Source organism: Ambystoma mexicanum, chromosome 3q, assembly GCF_040938575.1.
Source record: "Ambystoma mexicanum isolate Mex_15411 chromosome 3q, UKY_AmexF1_1, whole genome shotgun sequence".
In the NCBI taxonomy this organism is placed as follows: Eukaryota; Metazoa; Chordata; class Amphibia; order Caudata; family Ambystomatidae; genus Ambystoma; species Ambystoma mexicanum.
The window spans coordinates 755,630,887-755,650,048 of NC_090926.1; the positions used below are offsets into that span (position 1 = coordinate 755,630,887).

Genomic DNA, 19,162 nt, shown 5'->3' on the forward strand with positions numbered 1-19,162 from the left:
GTTTTAAAAGACAGTTAAAAAGAAAAGCTGGTATGATTTTGAGACAAATGCGCAAAATTGAGACAAAATTCTGTCGATTTTCTATGGTACCAATAAGAAATTTTTACATCATGATTGGAATCCCTACACTTACCTATGGCCTAGAGTTTTATGATTTAGAAAATACTGATTTTATAAAAAGTTTAGAAAGTATCAATTGGAAAGGTATTTTATATTTTATACCTAAATGTATACCGATGGAGGCCATCAGATATGACCTAGGTCTCCAATGATTGAAATCGATCATTACATGGAAAAAAATGTTGTTATGGAGAAAATGTTTACTAGACATATATGAGACACCGTATTCAATTGTAGCAAGTGACTGTACCAACACTTATTGCATGCAACTGAAATCCATTACCGAAACAACTCTCAGTAATCTAGGTATATCCTTAGAGATGTTCTTACGGAATCCATCTAAGGTGAAACTTATCCTAAGATGTAATGATTGGCAACAAACTATAGGAATTATCCTACAATCAAAAGTAGTCAATCAGATATACTATTTTTGTAAATGTAATCCTGCTATTGAAGGTTATCTTGTCAAATACCCCTCGCATAGTCTAAGAAATGCATTTATGCGCTTCAGATTGAACATATTAAAAACAAATTTCATTCTGAAGAAGTGGAAGCTCCTCAAAGAGACATGGGGCTGATGTAGGCACTGTAAAATAGAGGGATCTGCGGAAACGCTTTATCATATTTTATTAATATGCCCAGCCCTACTTAAGCAACGGATATGTTATTTTGATCAATTCATCCAACATCTGCATTGGGTAAATAGGGATCTGTTATGGCATCAAATGAGACATAGTCACTCAACTATTTTACAGATAAGGGTCACTACCTTTTTGAAAAATGTTTGCAATCTATCATGAGGAATAAATTGAACTGACTATGAGAAGTCGTCATTGTACAATAGATGTAAGAAAATGTTGATTTTAATCTGATTATATTCTAATTTGACTGTTTTTATGACTAAGATTTTAATGAACTAATGACATGTTTTAAGATACTTCTGATGAAATGACTTTGTAAAGGTTTAAAAAAACCAACACAAATAAATAAATAATAATAATAAGTGGCAAAGTGCGCACATTTGACAGAAAGGAAAACAATGTACAAATCCAAAGATAGGACCTCCGAAATGTCTCAATGAAAGATTCTAATCCTTGCATCAGATTACAGAATCCTCATTGTAGGTTTTAACCCTAGCACAGTTAGGTGTTGTCCCATACAGAGCTCATCCTGCTCCCTTGTCTCTTGCAGGCAGTGGCTGGCCTACAGTAAGCTGTACCAGAGCCTGGAGTTCAGCAGCAGCTGCCTTCTCCATCCAATCATCAGCATTGAGTACCAGTGGGTGCAAGGACGTCTACAGCCGCAGCAGGTAAGAGCATTGATCAGACTGTTGCTGTAGGTGAATGTGTGGGCATGGCTGTGTTCGTCATTATGCATGTATGCTTTGTATATGGTCAAATGTTTATTTACTACTCTTCAGTGGTTGATATCAGTGTGTGGGCTATTGGTGATCCAATCCTCAGCTTTATGTCACTGGCTTATTGTGTTTCCTCAAGAATTCAGGTTTTTTTCCTTGTGTGACTGCCATAATGAACTTTATATCCTGCCAAAGCAGCCAGCACCCTCCACTTGTTCCATCATGGATTACTCTAATGTCAGATCTGTCTGCTTGTTCAGCTGAAGATGCTGTAATCAGATTGCACAAAGTCACAAAATTGCCAATGCATAGTAGTGCGCTCTGGGAATTAAAATCAATTCATAAACCATCAGTGCCATGGTTTTCTATACAGCTAAATACTCAAAGATAAAAAGTAAGGGCCATGAACGCACAAATCCATGAAACTAAAAATACAGATATGCTGAAGGCAGCACATAGGCAATAAATGCGGGTTTTAATAAGAGCAAAACAAGTGCATTATTCATCAAGTATAGATGCAGTCAGAAATAAACCCAAAACACTATCTGGTATAGTAAAAGAAATATCTAACCGAAAGAATTGTAAGCCACCTCAGCCAATACAATTTAAATGTAACGATTTTGCCAAATTCTTGTCAGATAACAGTTTAAAAACATGAGATGAAATTGTGCCAGCACCACTAGCAACTAGATTCTGGGGTTGTAAAACACTATTGGTATGGGAATCATTTACCTAGATTGATTTTTAATCTGTTTTTAGTATTGTGTCCAGTTTAAACCTACTTTCATTGATGAAGATCCTTTTTCAGCAAGAAAGGTAAAGGAACTCTTTTCAGTGTTCGCTCTTTACCTTTTACAAGTGCTCCATCTTTCCTTATTTCAAAGGCTGTTTTCCTGACTCGTTAAAACCCGGTTATGTATGCCCTTTACTAAAAAAAAAAGTGAATCTAGACGTCAAATCTTTATTTTATTACCACCAGTCACGTCTATACTATTTCTTGGTAAATCCTTGGTGAGAATAGTAGCCCTAAAATTAAATGAAAAGCAAAAATTGCTAGGAACATTTCAGTCAGGCTTCCGAGCCTGCTATGTATTGAAAAAGCAACCCTCCAGATTCTAGATGACACAATAGTCACTAGAGAGTGGAGGCTCGTGTGTACTGGTTCTGCTTGATTTAACTGCAGCATTTGACACCATCGCCCATGAGATCCACCTGAAGATAGCATCAAAAAGTATGGGCATTAGAGAACTTTTTTTAAAAAACTTTTATTTTCAGCTGGCAGAAGTTAGTAGCAGTTACACACAGTAAGCATTCACAAAAAGAAAATCAACAATTTGCATTTCGTTGCACAGCAGTACCGGGTACTAAGCATATCCTACAAACAGGCACATGGTGCATTGACTGTGACATGGTTCAGTTCTACTACTCATAATCCGGGGGTGGGGTGTCAGGTGCCTCTTCGGCCCGTTTGTGAAAGTAGCTGCCGAATGATGTTCATACATTTTTGGGGCGCGATTGCATAGGTAACGATGCAATGTATTTCTCCTCACAGGTTTGCGTCCAGATAAGTGCATTTAACCACCTCATGAAAGTAGATGGAGATGGACGTTTCCAAAGCTGTAGTACACATTTCCTGGCCACCATAATGCTTCCATTTAGAAACTTGGATGCTTTCTTGACATCATCATTGCCCCAAACAGCACACCCAGCGGGTCTGGGTCCACCTCAGTGTCCACAATCTCAGAGAGAGCACTCAGGATCCCAGTCCAGTATGTGTGTAGCGCAGGGCATGACCAGAACATGTGTATATGATCCGCCTCCTCAAGATGGCATCTCGGGCAGGCGTGTGTCTGGGCATTGGCAAACCTATTTAGTTTGTAAGGGGTGTAGTATACCCTGTTCAGTAATTTATACTGCATACATCGGAATTTGAAGTTCAGGGAAACTCTACTTGTGTGTGAACACATCCTCTTCCATAAACCATCCGTGATCTCAAGGCCAAGCTCACAGGCCCACTCATTGTGGGCTCGAGCAGGCTGGTCCGGAGACTTTGTCAGTAGCATTTTGTATATGGAAGAGACTATCCCGTGACTATTACTAGAGTTGGCTATATATTACAATTCAGGCGTTTCTGGGGGTTCAACCGGGTACGAAGACCACATGGCCTGGACCGCAGCGCGCAGTCTGTAGTACTGCAGCATCTCCAGTGCCGATCTGGAGTGGCCCGGATGCCACGTTTGAGGAGTGATAAATGTACCATTGGGGAATAGATCAGATAAAGCCTGGTATCCCAATTCCTGCCAGCGGTGAGATAAAAGCTTATCATGTGTGGGTTCAAGCCCGGGGAACTCCCATATGGGGAGCCATCTGTAGTAGGGGCGTGGTCTGACGACATATCAATAAGTTGGTGGCACGCCCTTAATGTGGATACAATTGGATCAACAACCACCTCTGTTTCATACTTGCAATTAAGGACTAGAGACATTGTGTGCACCCCGTCCATCACCAGCTTGTCAAGTTGGACATGGGGTGGGGCTATTGAGTGTTTGTACCAGTGTGTAGCATACTGGGTCTGAGCCACATACCAATATAGGGCTAGGTCTGGGGCAGTGAAGCCCCCCTTCTCATAGGGTCATGTGTTCCCACTTTTTCCGGATCGTGCCTGCGTGCCATAGGAATTGTGTGCTTAGTTTGTGTAGGTTATCAAAGTATTTTCTCCCAGGCCATTTTGGGACATTACCAAAGATGTATAGGAGTTTTGGGACCAATACCATCTTGATCAGGGATAGCTTCCCGGCCAGCGATAGGGGTTAAAGATCGCCATCTCAGCATCCTTGACTCAAAATGTTGTGCGGTCGCTGTGTAATTATCGGTAAGCAGGGTCGACCTGGACAGCAATACCTGAACTCCCAAATATTTAATACCACCCAGGGACCAGCGGAGGGGATATTCGCAAGGCAGTTGCTGAGTCGGGGTGGTGAGCGGGAATATCTCAGATTTAGAATAATTGATAGTGAAGCCTGAAAAAGTGCCAATTTTTGTTATGTCTCGAAGAATAGGATTCAGATGAGAGGCCGGATCCCTCACGTATAATAGCATGGTTTATAGTGACATTTTCGAACATCACATTTTTGAAATGCCATTTTTCCGACACAAAAATGCCAATAAAATACATTTTGAATACATTTTTTTTTTAACCGGGTGTCCCCCCCTAACTCCTGTTTTTTTATTGACACTTTTTTTCTACTAACGAAACAAACATAAAACATATAGAATAAAAATAAAACGATTCAAATTTTTTTTTTCCCCCCATTTTTGTTCCGAAATTTTGGCATGTCGAAAATGTGTTTTCGAAAAATTTAACTGGATACCTAGTAGCACATCATATGCGTACAATGAGATTATTTTGGGGGCATCTGTTAAGCGTATACCTTTCCGGGAGTGCATCGCCATGACATAGTCCACCATAGGTTCAATGACCAATGCGAATAGAATGGGGGAGAATGGGCAGCCCTGTCGGGTGCCTCTAAGTAGTGTGATGGGTGCCGAGGTCATGGAGTTGACCAGCACTCTAGCCGTAGGACACATATATAGCAATTTAATATATTGTATCATGGAAGGGCCCACTCCCATCGTCTCCAGGACCTGCCACATATATTGCCATGATACCATGTCGAATGTCTTTTGGGCGTTGAGTGTGACCGCGACGGCAGAAGCCCCCTGGATGATCCTAGAGATGACATTGAAGAGCGGTCTAATGTTAAGAGATGTTGTTCGCCCGGGGACAAAACCGCTCTGGTGCTCGTGTACGAGGTGTAGAATGATTGGAAGGAACCTATTTGTGATAGTCTTGGTAAATATCTTGGTGTCAATATTCATAAGCGACAGTGGCCTGTAGGACCTACACTCGTTGCCGGGCTTTCCAGGCTTGAGTAAGATGGTTATAATCGACTCACGTATAGATTGAGGGAGAGTGGACTCACAAAGTGACTCGGACCAAACCTCCAGTAGCCTTGGCGCTAGCAGTGCCACATGCTCCTTATAGAATTCGTAGGTGAGTCCGTCTGGACCTGGGGCCTTACCCTTCGGAAGGTCAGTTATAGCATTAACTATATCATCTAGTGTAATCGGCATGTCGAGTTGTTCCCTGGTGGATTGGGATATGTACGTCATAGGGATTTGGGCAAGGAGTTCTTGAATGTCTCGTGCGCTATGTTAGTGAGAAGGTGTGTATAGTTTAGCATAGAAATCGGTGAACCTATCTAAAATCTATTGATCCGACCATTGTTGGGCGCCGTTTTCATCCCTAATGCAGTCAGTCTGGACCCTCCCAAACTCCACCTGGACCAACCTTGAAAGCGTCCTCCCAGGTCGATCCCCTTCTCTGTATTTCCTCACTGCGCAGGGGCGAGTCAGGTATCGTATTTCCCTTACGGTGTGTGATTCAAACGCATCCAATTCTTCTCTAATTTGCGTTAACGTAAGGGGGCTAGCTACAGTAGCACACTCGCGTTCCAGGATTTTAAGTTTAGTCTCGGAGCGGTGCAGATCCCTCCTGATAGCCTTTAACACCCCTGCCTACCGGGAAATGGACATGCCCCTTGTGTACACTTTAGTACAGTACGGAGTCTACCTGTGGAGTGGTATAACAGGGCTACACGCGCATCAGCATATGCGTCACGCTCTCCAAGCTGGGCCAGGGATGAGTGTTTGTAAAATCAGTTAATGGCTCTGGCTGCGGAGGGGTACTTGGGCAGTGAACGAGTGCCAGCTCCAGCCCCCTTGGCCACGCCACCGGCAGATGGGAGCGCAGCCGCACTGGTGGCCATTCAATAGTCCGCTGAGTGCAGGCTGCGCGGGCCAGGCAAGGGCTTACAGGCTCTTGTGATCAATTTTGGTGTAGGAACTGTGAAGCAGCCCAGCCTGGGGTCCGCCGATCTAATATGTATGTCTGTCTGGCCCCCAGGTGGCAGGGCCCCCTGCAGGCAGCCCCAGTGTGTAGATGGGGCTGTGGAGGCAACTGTAGCACGGGACTAGGTCACAGGTTCATGGCGTCCGGGCGCAGTGGCACCAGGCCCAGTTGTGAACCCGGTTAAATTGCAATGTAGGGCAGCTGTTAAGCGGCAGTCTTTGAAGTCTACCTCCACAGAGGAGTAGGGTGTAGTTTCACCAGCCCTGAGGGGGATTCAGGGTCCTCCAAGCCCCAACTGACTTGGCGCCCAAAAGGAGACGAAGCAGGGGGCTATCTGTTCTCCCTCTAGCCCACATTTACTTGCACTTGTCATGAAGCTCTGCGTTCTCCACACAGCGTCGCCGGGACGCGCTGCGTGGTCGGCAGGACAGGACCTTGTGCTGCCCAAGAGGCACCCCTCCACATCCCCAGCCCGTGGCAGTGACTGGGGGGGGGTCAGTCTCGGCCAGTGGACACCTGGGTCACAGTGGGAGGGGCACAGTTCTTAGTCTTGGAGCCTGCCTTGTGGGCCGGGCGTGGACGTTAGGGCCGCGGGGCAGGCACGGGCCAGATCAGCACCCACCTCGAGTGGTCTGACGTCAGGCAGGATCTCTTCAGGGCCCCTCAGCCGGAGATGCGCAGCGAGCGTGTGCCGTCCTGGCCCCCGCGCAGGCAGGAGCCTGGGGGGCAGCAGAGCAAATCTGCCTCCGCCCGCCTGTGGGCAGAGACCAGGAGAGCGCCTCCACTGCTGTGCAGGCACAGAGAGACCCGACCTCCAGGTCCCATCGCAGTCACGCGAATAAGGTCCCGACAGCGGCCATCCCGGCACAGTCCGGACGGCGGCAAGGCAGCCCACCGCTCCAGCGGGGCTCTGTGGAACCTCTGTGGGGTCCCCGCCTCCAGCACAGCAACGGCTGCAGTCCGGATAGCTGGGCGCCAAGGCAGGCCGGTTCACCCTGTGTCGCTCGGATCCAAAATGGCAGCGAAGGTCCACAGCGTGCCCCGCACCTCTCAAGTCACTCGTTCCTTACAGTGGGGCAAGTGAGTTCCACGAAAGTTGGACCACTGCTGTTCCACCTCCTCACAAGCGTGTGGTCAGTTTCTCAGATTAGGGAGCTTCGGGGAATCGCCGTAATTCTCAGTGTTCTGTCGGCACAGCACAGAGCTTTAAAGCTAGGCAGCCATCTTTGGGCTGCTCAACAGTGCCCCCAGAGAACTTTTTAAAAATGGATTCAGTCCTACCTGACAAATCGGAGACAAATAATTGAACTAGAACAAGAGCATTCAGACCCTTGTTGGATGCCTTTGGTGGTTCCGCTATATTTTATTGTGTGTTCTTTTTAATTTATACATGAAGCTGGTGAGTGACTTGATTTTGAAACCTAAAACATCAGTACATCAATATGGAGACAATACACAACTGTATCAAAACATGCCGGCAAATGAAGACCAACAGCATTTAACCGAGTGTCTCCATGATTTTGAGAGTTGGATGGCTTCACATTGTTTTGTTTGTAAATTACTTTTTATTGAGTTAAACAAGGTTGAGCATCAAACATAGTGAACAACATGTGGGATGAACCCACTAAGAACACATGACATCCTATTCCTCAATTTCCCAACCCTCCCCCCGACCCATTAACTTCGATGACCTCTTAAATTGGCAGTTATAAGTCCTAAATGTGCCCATCTACGCAAGTCCTTGACCAAGTAGGCTCTAGGAGTCTTGTGCAAGTGCATGGTGCACCTCCCATACTGTATGTCCGCCCGGGCCGGTATCCTCCCCCTGGGGCAACGGCCCCCGTTCCCTTCACCCAAACGTAGTGTTAAACTGTGACCATTCAGTTTCCACCGAGGAGCTACCCCCATGGATCGCTGCCATGATCTTCTCCATTAGAAAATGCCCTTTGCCGTGTTGGACCACTATTTCACCGTAGGGAGGGACCCCCTTTTTCAGTATCTGGCACGGCATGCCGGTGCTGCCAGTAAAAGGAAGTACACCAAGGGTGGGAGTGGGCCCCAGCGATCTTCACCCCTCTCAAGACCAAACAGTACCAGCACAGGGTCCAATCCGTACCGCCCGCACCCCTCGCGCATCCTTAATCCACCCCAGCACCTCGGTTCAGAACACTTGCACCTTGGGGCAGCCCCACCACATGTGCCAGTAGTCTGCTCTGGCTCCGCATCCATGCCAACAGTGGGGATTCACCGTAGGGAACATTCTGGAAAGACGCAACGGATCGTATTGCCAGCGATGTAGCTTTATGGCATGAAGCTTGTATTGGCATGAAATGGATGTCCTAAATGCTCTCTTACACATCAGCTGCCATAGATTATCCCCCAAAACGCTCTCACATCATGTTCTGAGCACCTGTGTAGCCCCCTCTCAAGGTTCCAGGAGTGCCCCATAGAGGAGTGAGATGAGGCCTTTCATGTTTGCATGACCGTCCAGGACTCTCGAATGGCATAAGGTCCCTCTGGATAAGCTCCTTCCATTTGTCGGTCATGAATATCCCCTTTAGCCTAAGGTATAGCAGCACCGGGAGCTTGCCTATAGCCAGTGCCTCCTCAAGCTCCTATATGCTTACAAATTCCCCTCCTTTTATTAGCTGACCCACCCTGGCCAGCCCCCCTCAAACCAAGGCTGGTAACGTCTAACTTCCGGTATCGCGTCTCTAACCGGTGGAGCCTAGATGTGGCTCATCGGGAACGGCCAAGTGGTAATCCCTTCCCCCTTTGCCCCTATGGCCAATACTTAACAGTGAACCCCCAAGATAGGATGATCTCGAATTCGCCTCGGGAGCCTATTCTTCGGGACCCCGAGCCATTCTCCCTCGGTTACCGGGAGTACGTGTTGGTTTTCCAGGAATACCCACTGTTTATCTGGGTCCTCCCTCAGGTGGGGGACCAGTGCCCTGAGTTGTGCTGCCCTATAGTAGGCCATCATGTCTGGTAAGCCTACCCCTCCCCTCTCCTCTGGCAGTCTGAGCGTTGCGTATCCCACCCGAGGCTTCTGACCCTGCCAGAGGAACTTCTAGATACGTCACTTAGCTTCTTTCAGGTGTGCTTCTGGCGGTCGGGTCTGCAGCATTTGGAAGAAATATAACACCCTTGGGATAAGATTCATTTTTATTGCATTGAGTCTCCCCATCCAGGACAACTGCCCCTTGCCCCATGAGTCAATTTCCGAGAACAACTTGTCAAACAGAGGGGGATAGTTGGCGCGGCCCAGGTCTTCTCCCGATCTAACGATGTTAACCCTGAGGTACTTCACCCCTTCCAATTGAATCTGTAGGCCCAGAGGTTCCGACTCCTCTACAATTCTAATCCCCTGTTGGCAAAAAGGAAAACCACTGACTTTCCTACATTCACCTTAAAACCCGAGAATCTCCCGAACTCTTTGATCACTGTCATGGCCGTGGGTATCGACTGACCCGGTCCGTTTGATGCAGCATGACATCGTCTGCTTACAGCCCAAGCTTAAATTCCCTATTACCAACCTTGATACCCTTGACCAGTGGGGTTCTTCTCAGTCGCTCAGCAAGCAGTTCCATAGTCAGAGGAAACAAGAGGCCTGACAGGGGGCATCCCTGTCTAGTCCCTCTTTGTAATGGGAATGACTGTGAAATCCTCCCATTGACTGTAACCCTGGCCGTCAGAGTTGCATATAACACCTGGATGCCTTGTCGGATCCCCCTGCCAAATCCAAATTTATTGAGTACACCATAGAGGAAGCCCCAATCTACCCGGTCAAAGGCCTTCTCAGCATCTATGGCCACCAAAACTGGGTTCCTCCCTTCCTCGCGGCCTTCCCCATGAGGTGGAGCGTCTTGCGCAGGGTATCTGCCCCTTGTCGGCCTTGAATAAATCCCACTTGGTCTGAATGGATTCGTTATGGCATAAGGCCCTCCATTCCTGTGGCGAGTATCCTGGTGAAGATTTTTGCATCCACGTTGAGTAGGGAGATAGGTTGGTATGATTTGCAGTTTTTGGGTTCCTTATCTGCCTTTGGGATAACTGTAATCAGTGCCTTACCAAAGGACAGGGGGCCCTCCCGGTGGCCATAATACTGGTGAATGGGGATGCCAGGAATCGCAACAGGGGCCCCGCAAAGGCCTTATAGAACCCTGCAGTGTAACCGTCTTCCCCCGGCGCCTTTCTCAACTTTAGCCCCGTTATGGCTTTTAGCACTTCCTCATGTGTAATTGGCTTATCTAACTCTGTAACCTCCTCCCCTCTGGAGGCTCGGCAACGGTACGTCTCCCAGGTGTGCTTCCAGCGATTCCTCGTCCACCACCGCCTCTCTCCCGTAGAGGCATTTGTAATATGCAGCAAATTCGCTGGCCACTTCCCTTGCTCCGGAACGTATCTGACCCCCCTCATCTCGGACCGCAGCCACCCACCTTTCTGCCCTCTGTCCTCAGAGTTTTGCTGCCAATAGTGCGTCCGCCTTATCTCCCTTTTCATAATATTTCTGCTTCAGGTATTGTAAACTAGCCAGCACCTTTCCCATCTCTATATCCAGAAGTTCCTGGCGCTTTTCCCTCGCCAGCTTAAGGTCCTCCTCCCCCGCCCTATCCTCCTTGCCTTCTACTCTTGCTAGGAGGCAAATCTCTTCCTGGATGTTTTGGGCCAACAGGGTCCTAATTCTCTTTTTGGAAGCACCCTCCCTGATGAGGAGACCCCTCCACGTTGCTTTTGCTGCATCCCATACCATGCCCTTCTCGACTTCACCTGTGTCGTTAAGTCAGAAGAATTCTTCGATTGCTCCTTTCATTTCCTCCGCAAAGACAGTGTCCTTCAGGAGGAGATAGTTACATCGCCAAAGGGATTGCCGAGGTTTCAACCCTGACAAAGCTACGTTCATTTCTACCATGTCGTGGTCCGAATAGCTGATCGGGAGGTGTTCGCATTTGATGACCCTACTTATATGCTGTTGGTGCATGAACAAGTAGTCAATCCTTCTTCTGGATCAGTAACTGCCGAAAAGAAGGTGTAGCCCCTCGCTGCAGGGTGGGAATCCTGCCATACATCAACCATGCCCATGGCCCACATGTAATCTATCATTCCTCCGTCTGAGGGTCCACCCCTGACCCCCGACATAGTTTGCCCACCACTATGATCCATCTCTCTGTCTGCCCACATGTTGAAGTCTCCCTCCACCCACAATGAGGAGGCCCTCTGTCCTATCCATTATCTCAGTCATGACTTCTCTCAGAAACTGCATTTGGCCAACATTTGGGCAATAAATGGATGCTGTGGTCAGTTTGGAATCTTCTATGGTCCCCGAGACCACCAGTGCCCTCCCATCAGCTCTATACCAGGTCACTGGGTCCGCCATTCTTATTCTATAACCCTGACTCCTCCCTTCTAGAGAGACCCCGAAGCCCAGAAGACCTGCCCAATATGTGCCCCTGGGATAAGTCTTTCCTCCCCATGTACCGTACGTCTCGCCTGCACCAGGAGCACATCTAGATCCGTTACGCATTTCTTTACTAAACAAGGAATGTTTTGTGCAGGCGTTCAGGTCCTTAACATTCAAGGATCCCAACTTAAGTACCTCCGCCGGCCGCCCTTTCATAGGGTGTGCCATTCAGCGCCATGGTTTCCCCACCGGCCACTCGGTTTCCAGCCTTACCAACTTGCTTCAATTGTGCTTTAGGACGGCCTTCCCATGTAGAGGAACACATTCCCCCCCACCCCGTCCCCTGATGATTGCCTTACTTACGTGAGACACGCACATTCAGGTGAGCCACTAGGGATGAAGACTCGTCCCTTCTGCTGTCCCCAGTAGCGCCTCATCACACCTCCCCCCTGTGAGAGATCTGCCCTTTAAACCTCCCCCTGTGTTTCAAAGAACATATAGTACTCGGGACTTCATCACTGAGTGTTCAACTTCTTGAACTTTCTTCCTCCTTGCATCTTCTTCGTGGACTGCGGGCCCAGGGGCCCCCGCTGCTCTGATGGAGCCTTCTCTGTCTCTCCTTTATCCATTGCCATGTCTTCTCCCTTGAGGACTTGGAGCACCTGTTGCGCTTCCTGACCGCTGGTTATTCGGTAGTCTACCTCTCCTCGTTCGAATGTAAGGGCGAAGGGGTAGGACCATCTGTACTGGATGCCCTTATCGGTCAGCCATTGTGTGAGGGGACAGCAGTCCCTTGCAGCGGGCAAACGTCTATGGGCTCTTTCCAGCTGCACTTCCTTGCCCCCTTCCAGGGCGAGCAGTTGGCTTATCAAGCCCTGTACTTTATGTCCCACATCGATTGCAGTTTCCCCTTTCTGTTCTTTCACTCCAAGGATGTGTCGGTTATTGCGCCTCTCTCTGTTCTCTAAATTGTCCAATTTCAAGAGAGTATGTTCCTCCCTCATTTCAAGGTCTGCCAATTGCGCTTCATATTTCATGTTGAGGATGTCTATCTGTAGATGGTTATTCTCCACCCACTCCATCTTATCCTCCAGTTTATCTACCTTGCCCCTGAAGTCACAGATGGATGCTTGAATTTCCGTCCTAATTGCCTTAATCTTTTGAAATATATCCCTTAGGTCATCTCTGGTTAGGATTGGGGTGGGGGCTCCCTCTCAGGTCGCCATCTTGCGTGGGTCTGGTGGGGCTCCTTGCTGGATGCTCCCCGAAGGTCTCCGGAAGCGTTGCAAAGATGAAACCGCCGCAGCACCACCCACACCCTCAGCAGACGCTGTACGTAGTCATGTCTCCTCCAGGACAATGCCTCGTAGCTCTGGACTAGTACGGCCCTCTTGACCCTGTGGCTGGGGTCAGAGCTACTCGAACCACTATTTTCCTGGCTTTGGGTGTACCTTCGGCTTCTCTTGGTGGCCACTCCCTAGATCGTTACTCCTTTGTCATGGGGCTGTTGCCTTTAGTCTCAATCACCAGGGGGGGCTCACTGCATCAATGTCCCATGCAATGCTTTTGTAGATTCCAGTCGGCCTGTGGGCCTTATAACAACGCTATCAGGTGCTCGTCCCCCTTTATCAGCGGGTGCCGTTATGACCCAGTTCTGGGTTTATCTCTTCACGGGGTCAGGGTGTGACCTGCCCCTGCCGCCTCGGGTTCAAGGTCTCAGGGGGAGGTTCAGCGCTGTAGCCCAGACTACGGTTGGCGCGCAATCTTCCTTATTGGTCTCCTCTCTCCTAGCCCTTGATCTTGTCACTGTCGGCTTTCCCTCTGACTCTGTGTGCTTCCCCACATGGGCAGCATCACCGCTGATTCTGGGGGCACTATTTCTCCTGGTGACCCTTATGATGTCCTATATGATCGTGCCCTTGTTCAGTCGGGCTGCTGAGATTAGTCAGGGTCTTGAGGGTCGGGTATTGAGGCTGGGCCCACCTCCCTGTCGCCCGAGTGTTTTTGCAAATTTTAGGCCTCACCGCAGGTTTTATTGCTGCCTCGCCAGGGCCCTCTTACAGATTGTCTGGGGGTGCAGTAGTGTTCTATCTGAGCCCTAATATCCCTGGTTAGATATGGGCCCAGGCTCTCTTTGTGGGTCACCCCCTGCCTGGTATGCGTGTGATTTCTTCAAAGATTCCCCCTCACCCTTCGTAATGTCTTGTGGCGTGCCAACTCACACTTGCCCCGGAGTCCCGGTTTTCACCGTCGGGCCCGAGTTCTGATATTTCCAGGGGTTCCCCCACTCTGAATGTCCTCTTGGGTCCGCCCCACCTTGTGATGGATCCCTGGTGGCTCTCACCTTGTGGCGCCACGTGGGCGCATGCCGAGGGTCTCCGCAGTTGTCCTCTCCGCTCCTTTGTCACTCCTCCCTTGGTGTCTGGGTCCTGGTGGTTCTTGGACAGGACACGTGCCGCTCTAGTGAATTCTCTTCCATCCGCTGACCTCGGGCCTCTCTGGATTTATGGGTGCACCTCCATTGGCAGCCCGTGGTGTCACCAGGTCTTCGTTGTCCTTCCTGTCGGACGTTGTTTCTGGTGCCCCACCGGGGTCTGCAGCTGAAGGCACACAGGGATCTGCTCGAGTTCTTTGGCCGCCCAGGTTACACCTCTGTCATGCCAGGGGCACATCTGTTCTCCCACATCACCTCTGCGATTCCTCACTGCTTCCCGTGCTGTTCTTGCTGTCTTCCGAGCGGCCAGCCCGAAGCCTCCGTCTGTCAGTAGGGCGGCGTGTGTGTTACCGCTGCCTGCGGCCGGGTTCTCTGGACACCAGACCTACCCTCTCCTCTGCCTGCACGCCCCTCCCAGGTAACGCTGATGGGTGGAGAGGGTGCTGCAAGTTCCTGTCTCTCTTTACTTGAGAGCCAGTTTCTGCTCTCCGGAGGCTCGATGCTTTATTTGGCCCTGCACTCCGGCCACAGCAGGGGTCCTCCGCAGCCCTCGCCCTTACCCGGGTCGCTGAGCTCCAGGTAGGTGGAAGATAACCTTGTATTCTACCGGGGGAAGGATTACTTATAAAGGCCCAGCAGCTGAGACAGAGCTACCTCCTTACGCGACCAACCTGGTCCGCGCCCCCTAGTGGTCCCCTCGGTTTCACATTTTTTAAAAGTGAAACCAAACAAAACAGAGTTCCTGCTAATCTCACATGGGAAACCCGATTCAATATTGATCATAAGCTTCCAGAGAGCAAATATTTCTGGAGCTCTTAGACAGTGTAAATTCACAGTAACATCTTTGGGTTTTATGGTAGCTTTGCAACTTTCCCTGATTCCACAGATTAATTGTCAAGTCAAAGCAGCAAATTTCCATTTACGTTCATTGAGAGCAGTAAAACCTGTGTAACAAATTCCCATTTTCGCAAATAGATTTGGGAAATTCAATATTCATGGGGGTATGAAAGTCATCCCATGCCTCTTTAAGGTCCGTTTTTAATGCTGCAGCAAGATTGGTATATGGAGCAAAGACGTTTGACCATATTTCACCAATTTTGAAGGATTACCATTGGCTAACAATTGAACAAAGGATGATCAAATTCAAGATATGTGTGGTATCCCTGGGCTCTCAGTCCGCTTTACAAATCTAAAAAATAAATAAATAAATAAAAGCTCTTTATTTTAAGGCTCCTGAATATCTGTGTAAAAAATTGAGACTTTAGGAGGTTCAAGAGGATTACACAGTCTAGAACCACTATATCTGGAAGTGACAAGTTTTAAACATTATTTTTCAATGAACCGGTCATACTCAGGGGCTGCGATAAAACTATGGAATGCCCTGCCAAAAGAATTACGTTTGAACAAAGATTATTTTCAAATTTATAAAACACATTAAGACTAGGTTATGGAAGATGGCCTTTTAGGATTTTGAGGTGACAAAAATAACTTTCATCTGAATTTTAAAAACTGTTTTAGGGTCTGTGAGGTACCGGGAATGAGACTCAGACACAGAGGACTCATGATGATTGCTATGAACTTTTATTGAAATAATAAATGGGTGGAACAATGCCTCGCTATCCCTACTCTATGAAGTATTTCCTTACCTCAGCCAAAAACTAAAAGTCGTTCCTGTGTCGAGATGTCCAAAGCAAAAATGTCCTGTATTCAAAATCCTATCCTAGCCCTTTCATTCTAAAAATAACTCTGATGTCTTAAGGATATTGGGCCTCATTACGAGTCACCCGGTATGGAAATAACCGTTGTTTCCATACCGGGTGATCTCGAGTCCTGTAGGCGGAGGTGTCATTCCTGCCAGATCTGACCTGGCGGGTTTAACACCACCCACCTGCAGGCAGACGTGGAAACACCGGCACCATCACGAGATGGTGCCAGTGTTGAAACTTCCCCATTCCCATTGAGTCCTATCGGACTCAATGGGAATGGGGATTTACCGAATTCTGCCTCTGGAATTCCCGGGTCACCAGGGTCGTAATGCCCTGGTAATTCCGGGAATCACGGAGGCGGAATGGTAATGAGTCCGGCGGTAACCTTCCGGAATTTCAGGCACGGTTACTGCCAGACTCGTAATGAGGCCCATTGTCTTTGGCTTCAAAAAGTGCACATGTTCAAGTGCAACAAAAAGTTATTACTCTAACAAAAGTGCCAAATGCATATTGTTCACAGTTTCAGGGAATGGCTCCCTTCCCCAAGTTTCTCTCCACCAAAACAAAAGTTTTAAAGAATAACCAAGTTCTTTGTATTCCAAGAGAATAACCCTCTCCTCCTGGTGTTGCAATTTGCTCCAGTGAAAAGAACTTGTTTCCCCAAGTCTTTTCCACATTTAATGCAATTAGAAATCCGAAGGGTATGAATCTTCCGCTGGGATTCTCTTTCAAAGTACCTCAACTTGGTTGCAGGTCCCAGACTCACGCAACACCTAGTATACTCCCCTGCCAGGTTCTTTTGCACAGTTCTTTTACACAACTTGGGTGCAGGTCCCAAATTAGCCAGTGCCTGGTATACTCTCCTGCCAGGACTTTTATACAACAGAACTCTTTATGGGTGTGAATCCCAGATCCTTTCTTCACCTGGTATACTCTCCTGCCAGGACTTTAGTACAAAACAACTTTCTCAAGATCTAGGGGCATATGTTCTCCCCAAGTTCCTCTTATGTAAATCAGTTTGTGGTATAAGCTGTAGGGAATTTGCCTCCCGTTTCAATTAAGGACCAGGAATGCCTTCTACAGCTGCCTCCTGGGGCCTCGACCTTCCTTGGTGGGCTCACCAGTTCTGAGAAGGCTTCCGTGGCTTCTCTGATCCTGCTTGCGTCTCTTGCAGCAATCGCTCTCTCATCCTCGCAGCTAGCGAGCGTGGAGCTTGAGGACGGCGTGTGGGAATGATCACTGGCCCATCCATCCAGAGCCCCCTGCATGGACATTGCAGTGACTCGGCCATGGCCGACATGATGCTATTGCTCTTGCGGACCCTCCTAGCCATGAGTACAATTGCGCATGTTGCACATCCGAGGGCATGTGCAGTGCTGCTCCCAGTGGCCTGCACGCTTTCCCGCATGAGCTCTGCCGCAGTGCGGAGTAGGGCTGCCTCCCCCGACATCAGGCAGGACTCCTCCAGGTGCTGCTGCACCAGGGTCAACAATCCCTCCTGACTTTCCTCGATGCGGCGCAGATGGCCATCCATATCCCTGACATTGGGGAAGGGTGGGCGTGGGGGGCTTGTCAGGTTCGAGGGGCTGAATTCCAGCCGCTCATAGGTGGTATTGTCTGTGGTGTCCCCCGTAGTGTCACCTGCATCTTCATCAGCTTCTGCATCACTGTACTCAGGCACATATATTGCAGGCTGCAGGGGTGGGGGCAGTGACAGTCCTCCTGCCGTCGCCCCTTGAATGCTTTTGCGCAATGGCTGGAGCTGCCTGGGTTAGAGGGGCAGCTGTGGTGATGACTACATGGGCTGCCTGGGTTGGAGGGGCAGCTGTGGTGATGACTGCAGGTGCTGCCTGGGTTGGAGGGGCAGCTGTGGTGATGACTGGATTGGCTGCCTCGGTTGGAGGGGCAGCTGCGGTGATGACTGCATGGGCTGCCTGGGTTGGAGGGGCAGCTGTGGTGATGACTGCAGGTGCTGCCTGCGTTGGAGGGGCAGTTGTGGTGATGACTGCATGGGCTGCCTCGGTTGGAGGGTAAACTGTGGTGATGACTGCAGTGGCTGCCTGGGTTGGACAATGAAATGAATATTGTTTTGCTTGTGGATCTCTTTTTTGTTAGTTAAATAGTACTTTATACCCACTGATCCACATTAGCACTAGGGTACCCCTATTGTTTGTATTGCACTTCTCCTCCCAAGGCATGAGCCGGATTGGGGAAGAGGGTCCACCACCAGTGCCCATGAATTGTCTGTAGTGTGCAGACAGGAGGCTCTAGACCCACTGCGTGTGGCAGTCTTTGACTGTGCGTGGGGTCTTCCCCACTGCCAACACCTTCTGTGCCCCCTCCTCCCAGATCTCCATTTTCTTCTGCTGTATTCTGCGGTGCCAGTCCGTGGAAAACAACTCCCCGGCATGCTGTACTATGGTCTCTGCCAGCATGTGCAGCTCTGCCACTGAGAAGCGCGGCTTGCGCCGCCGGGTCGCACGAATGCGTAATGCCATGCTCAAGTTTGAATTTCAGCAGTCAGGAGGGGTGGATGTCTACTGAATCCTACAGATTGCAATGGATTGTGTTTTAATGATGACTGCCGGCCTGTTTCCTCTTCCGGTGATCACTTTATTTCCGGTTACAATATTTCCAGTACCGCTGCATCTGGCATCGTCATGCCGGAACCAGGGGGACCGGCACCAAGGGTGATGGTGTGGCCCGATTTTTCATTTTTTTGCTGGGTTTACGTGATACCGGTGTCACCGTTTCCAGCATGCCGGAAATGCGCACAGTCGACAACCAGTGACTGTCCGTTGTTTATGAAACTATGGGTTGCCTGAAACAGTGGGACCGGCATCCCAGAAACAATGGTTCTTTACTGCAACACTCAGAATGACCCCTTATGAATTCCTAACATAGTTGGCCCTATTTCAGCATATTTAACCTCAGGTTCTACTTATTTTTCTCATCACAGGCCTGTGGTGAAGAGACATTTTACATCTTTTTTTCACCTGTTAAATATATCCCCCTTTTTGGAACCTTATCATATTTTTAACAGCCTAGCTCACAAATTGTTTGAGCCCACAGTGTCCATCTAGTTTAATTAAGGACATCCTTTTTAGTGGCTCTTACATCATATAAGATTCCTACTTTATTTGCTGATGAGGTCTTCATGGTTTTCCACAAAGATACAGTTGACCTTCACACCCACCTTGTATTTTTACCAAAAGTAATCACTGATCTC

At 48.8% G+C, this 19,162-nt stretch overlaps 1 protein-coding gene across 2 annotated transcripts in view; it reads left to right on the forward strand.

The window, feature by feature from the left end:
- Positions 1-19,162, forward strand: part of UNC13D (unc-13 homolog D) — a 2,023,528-nt gene that overhangs the window by 659,703 nt on the left and 1,344,663 nt on the right. For both annotated transcript variants that reach the window (XM_069654742.1, XM_069654741.1), the window contains exon 14: positions 1,312-1,429. In XM_069654742.1, coding sequence (XP_069510843.1) covers positions 1,312-1,429 — 118 coding nt within the window. The remainder of the gene's footprint in view (positions 1-1,311; positions 1,430-19,162) is intronic.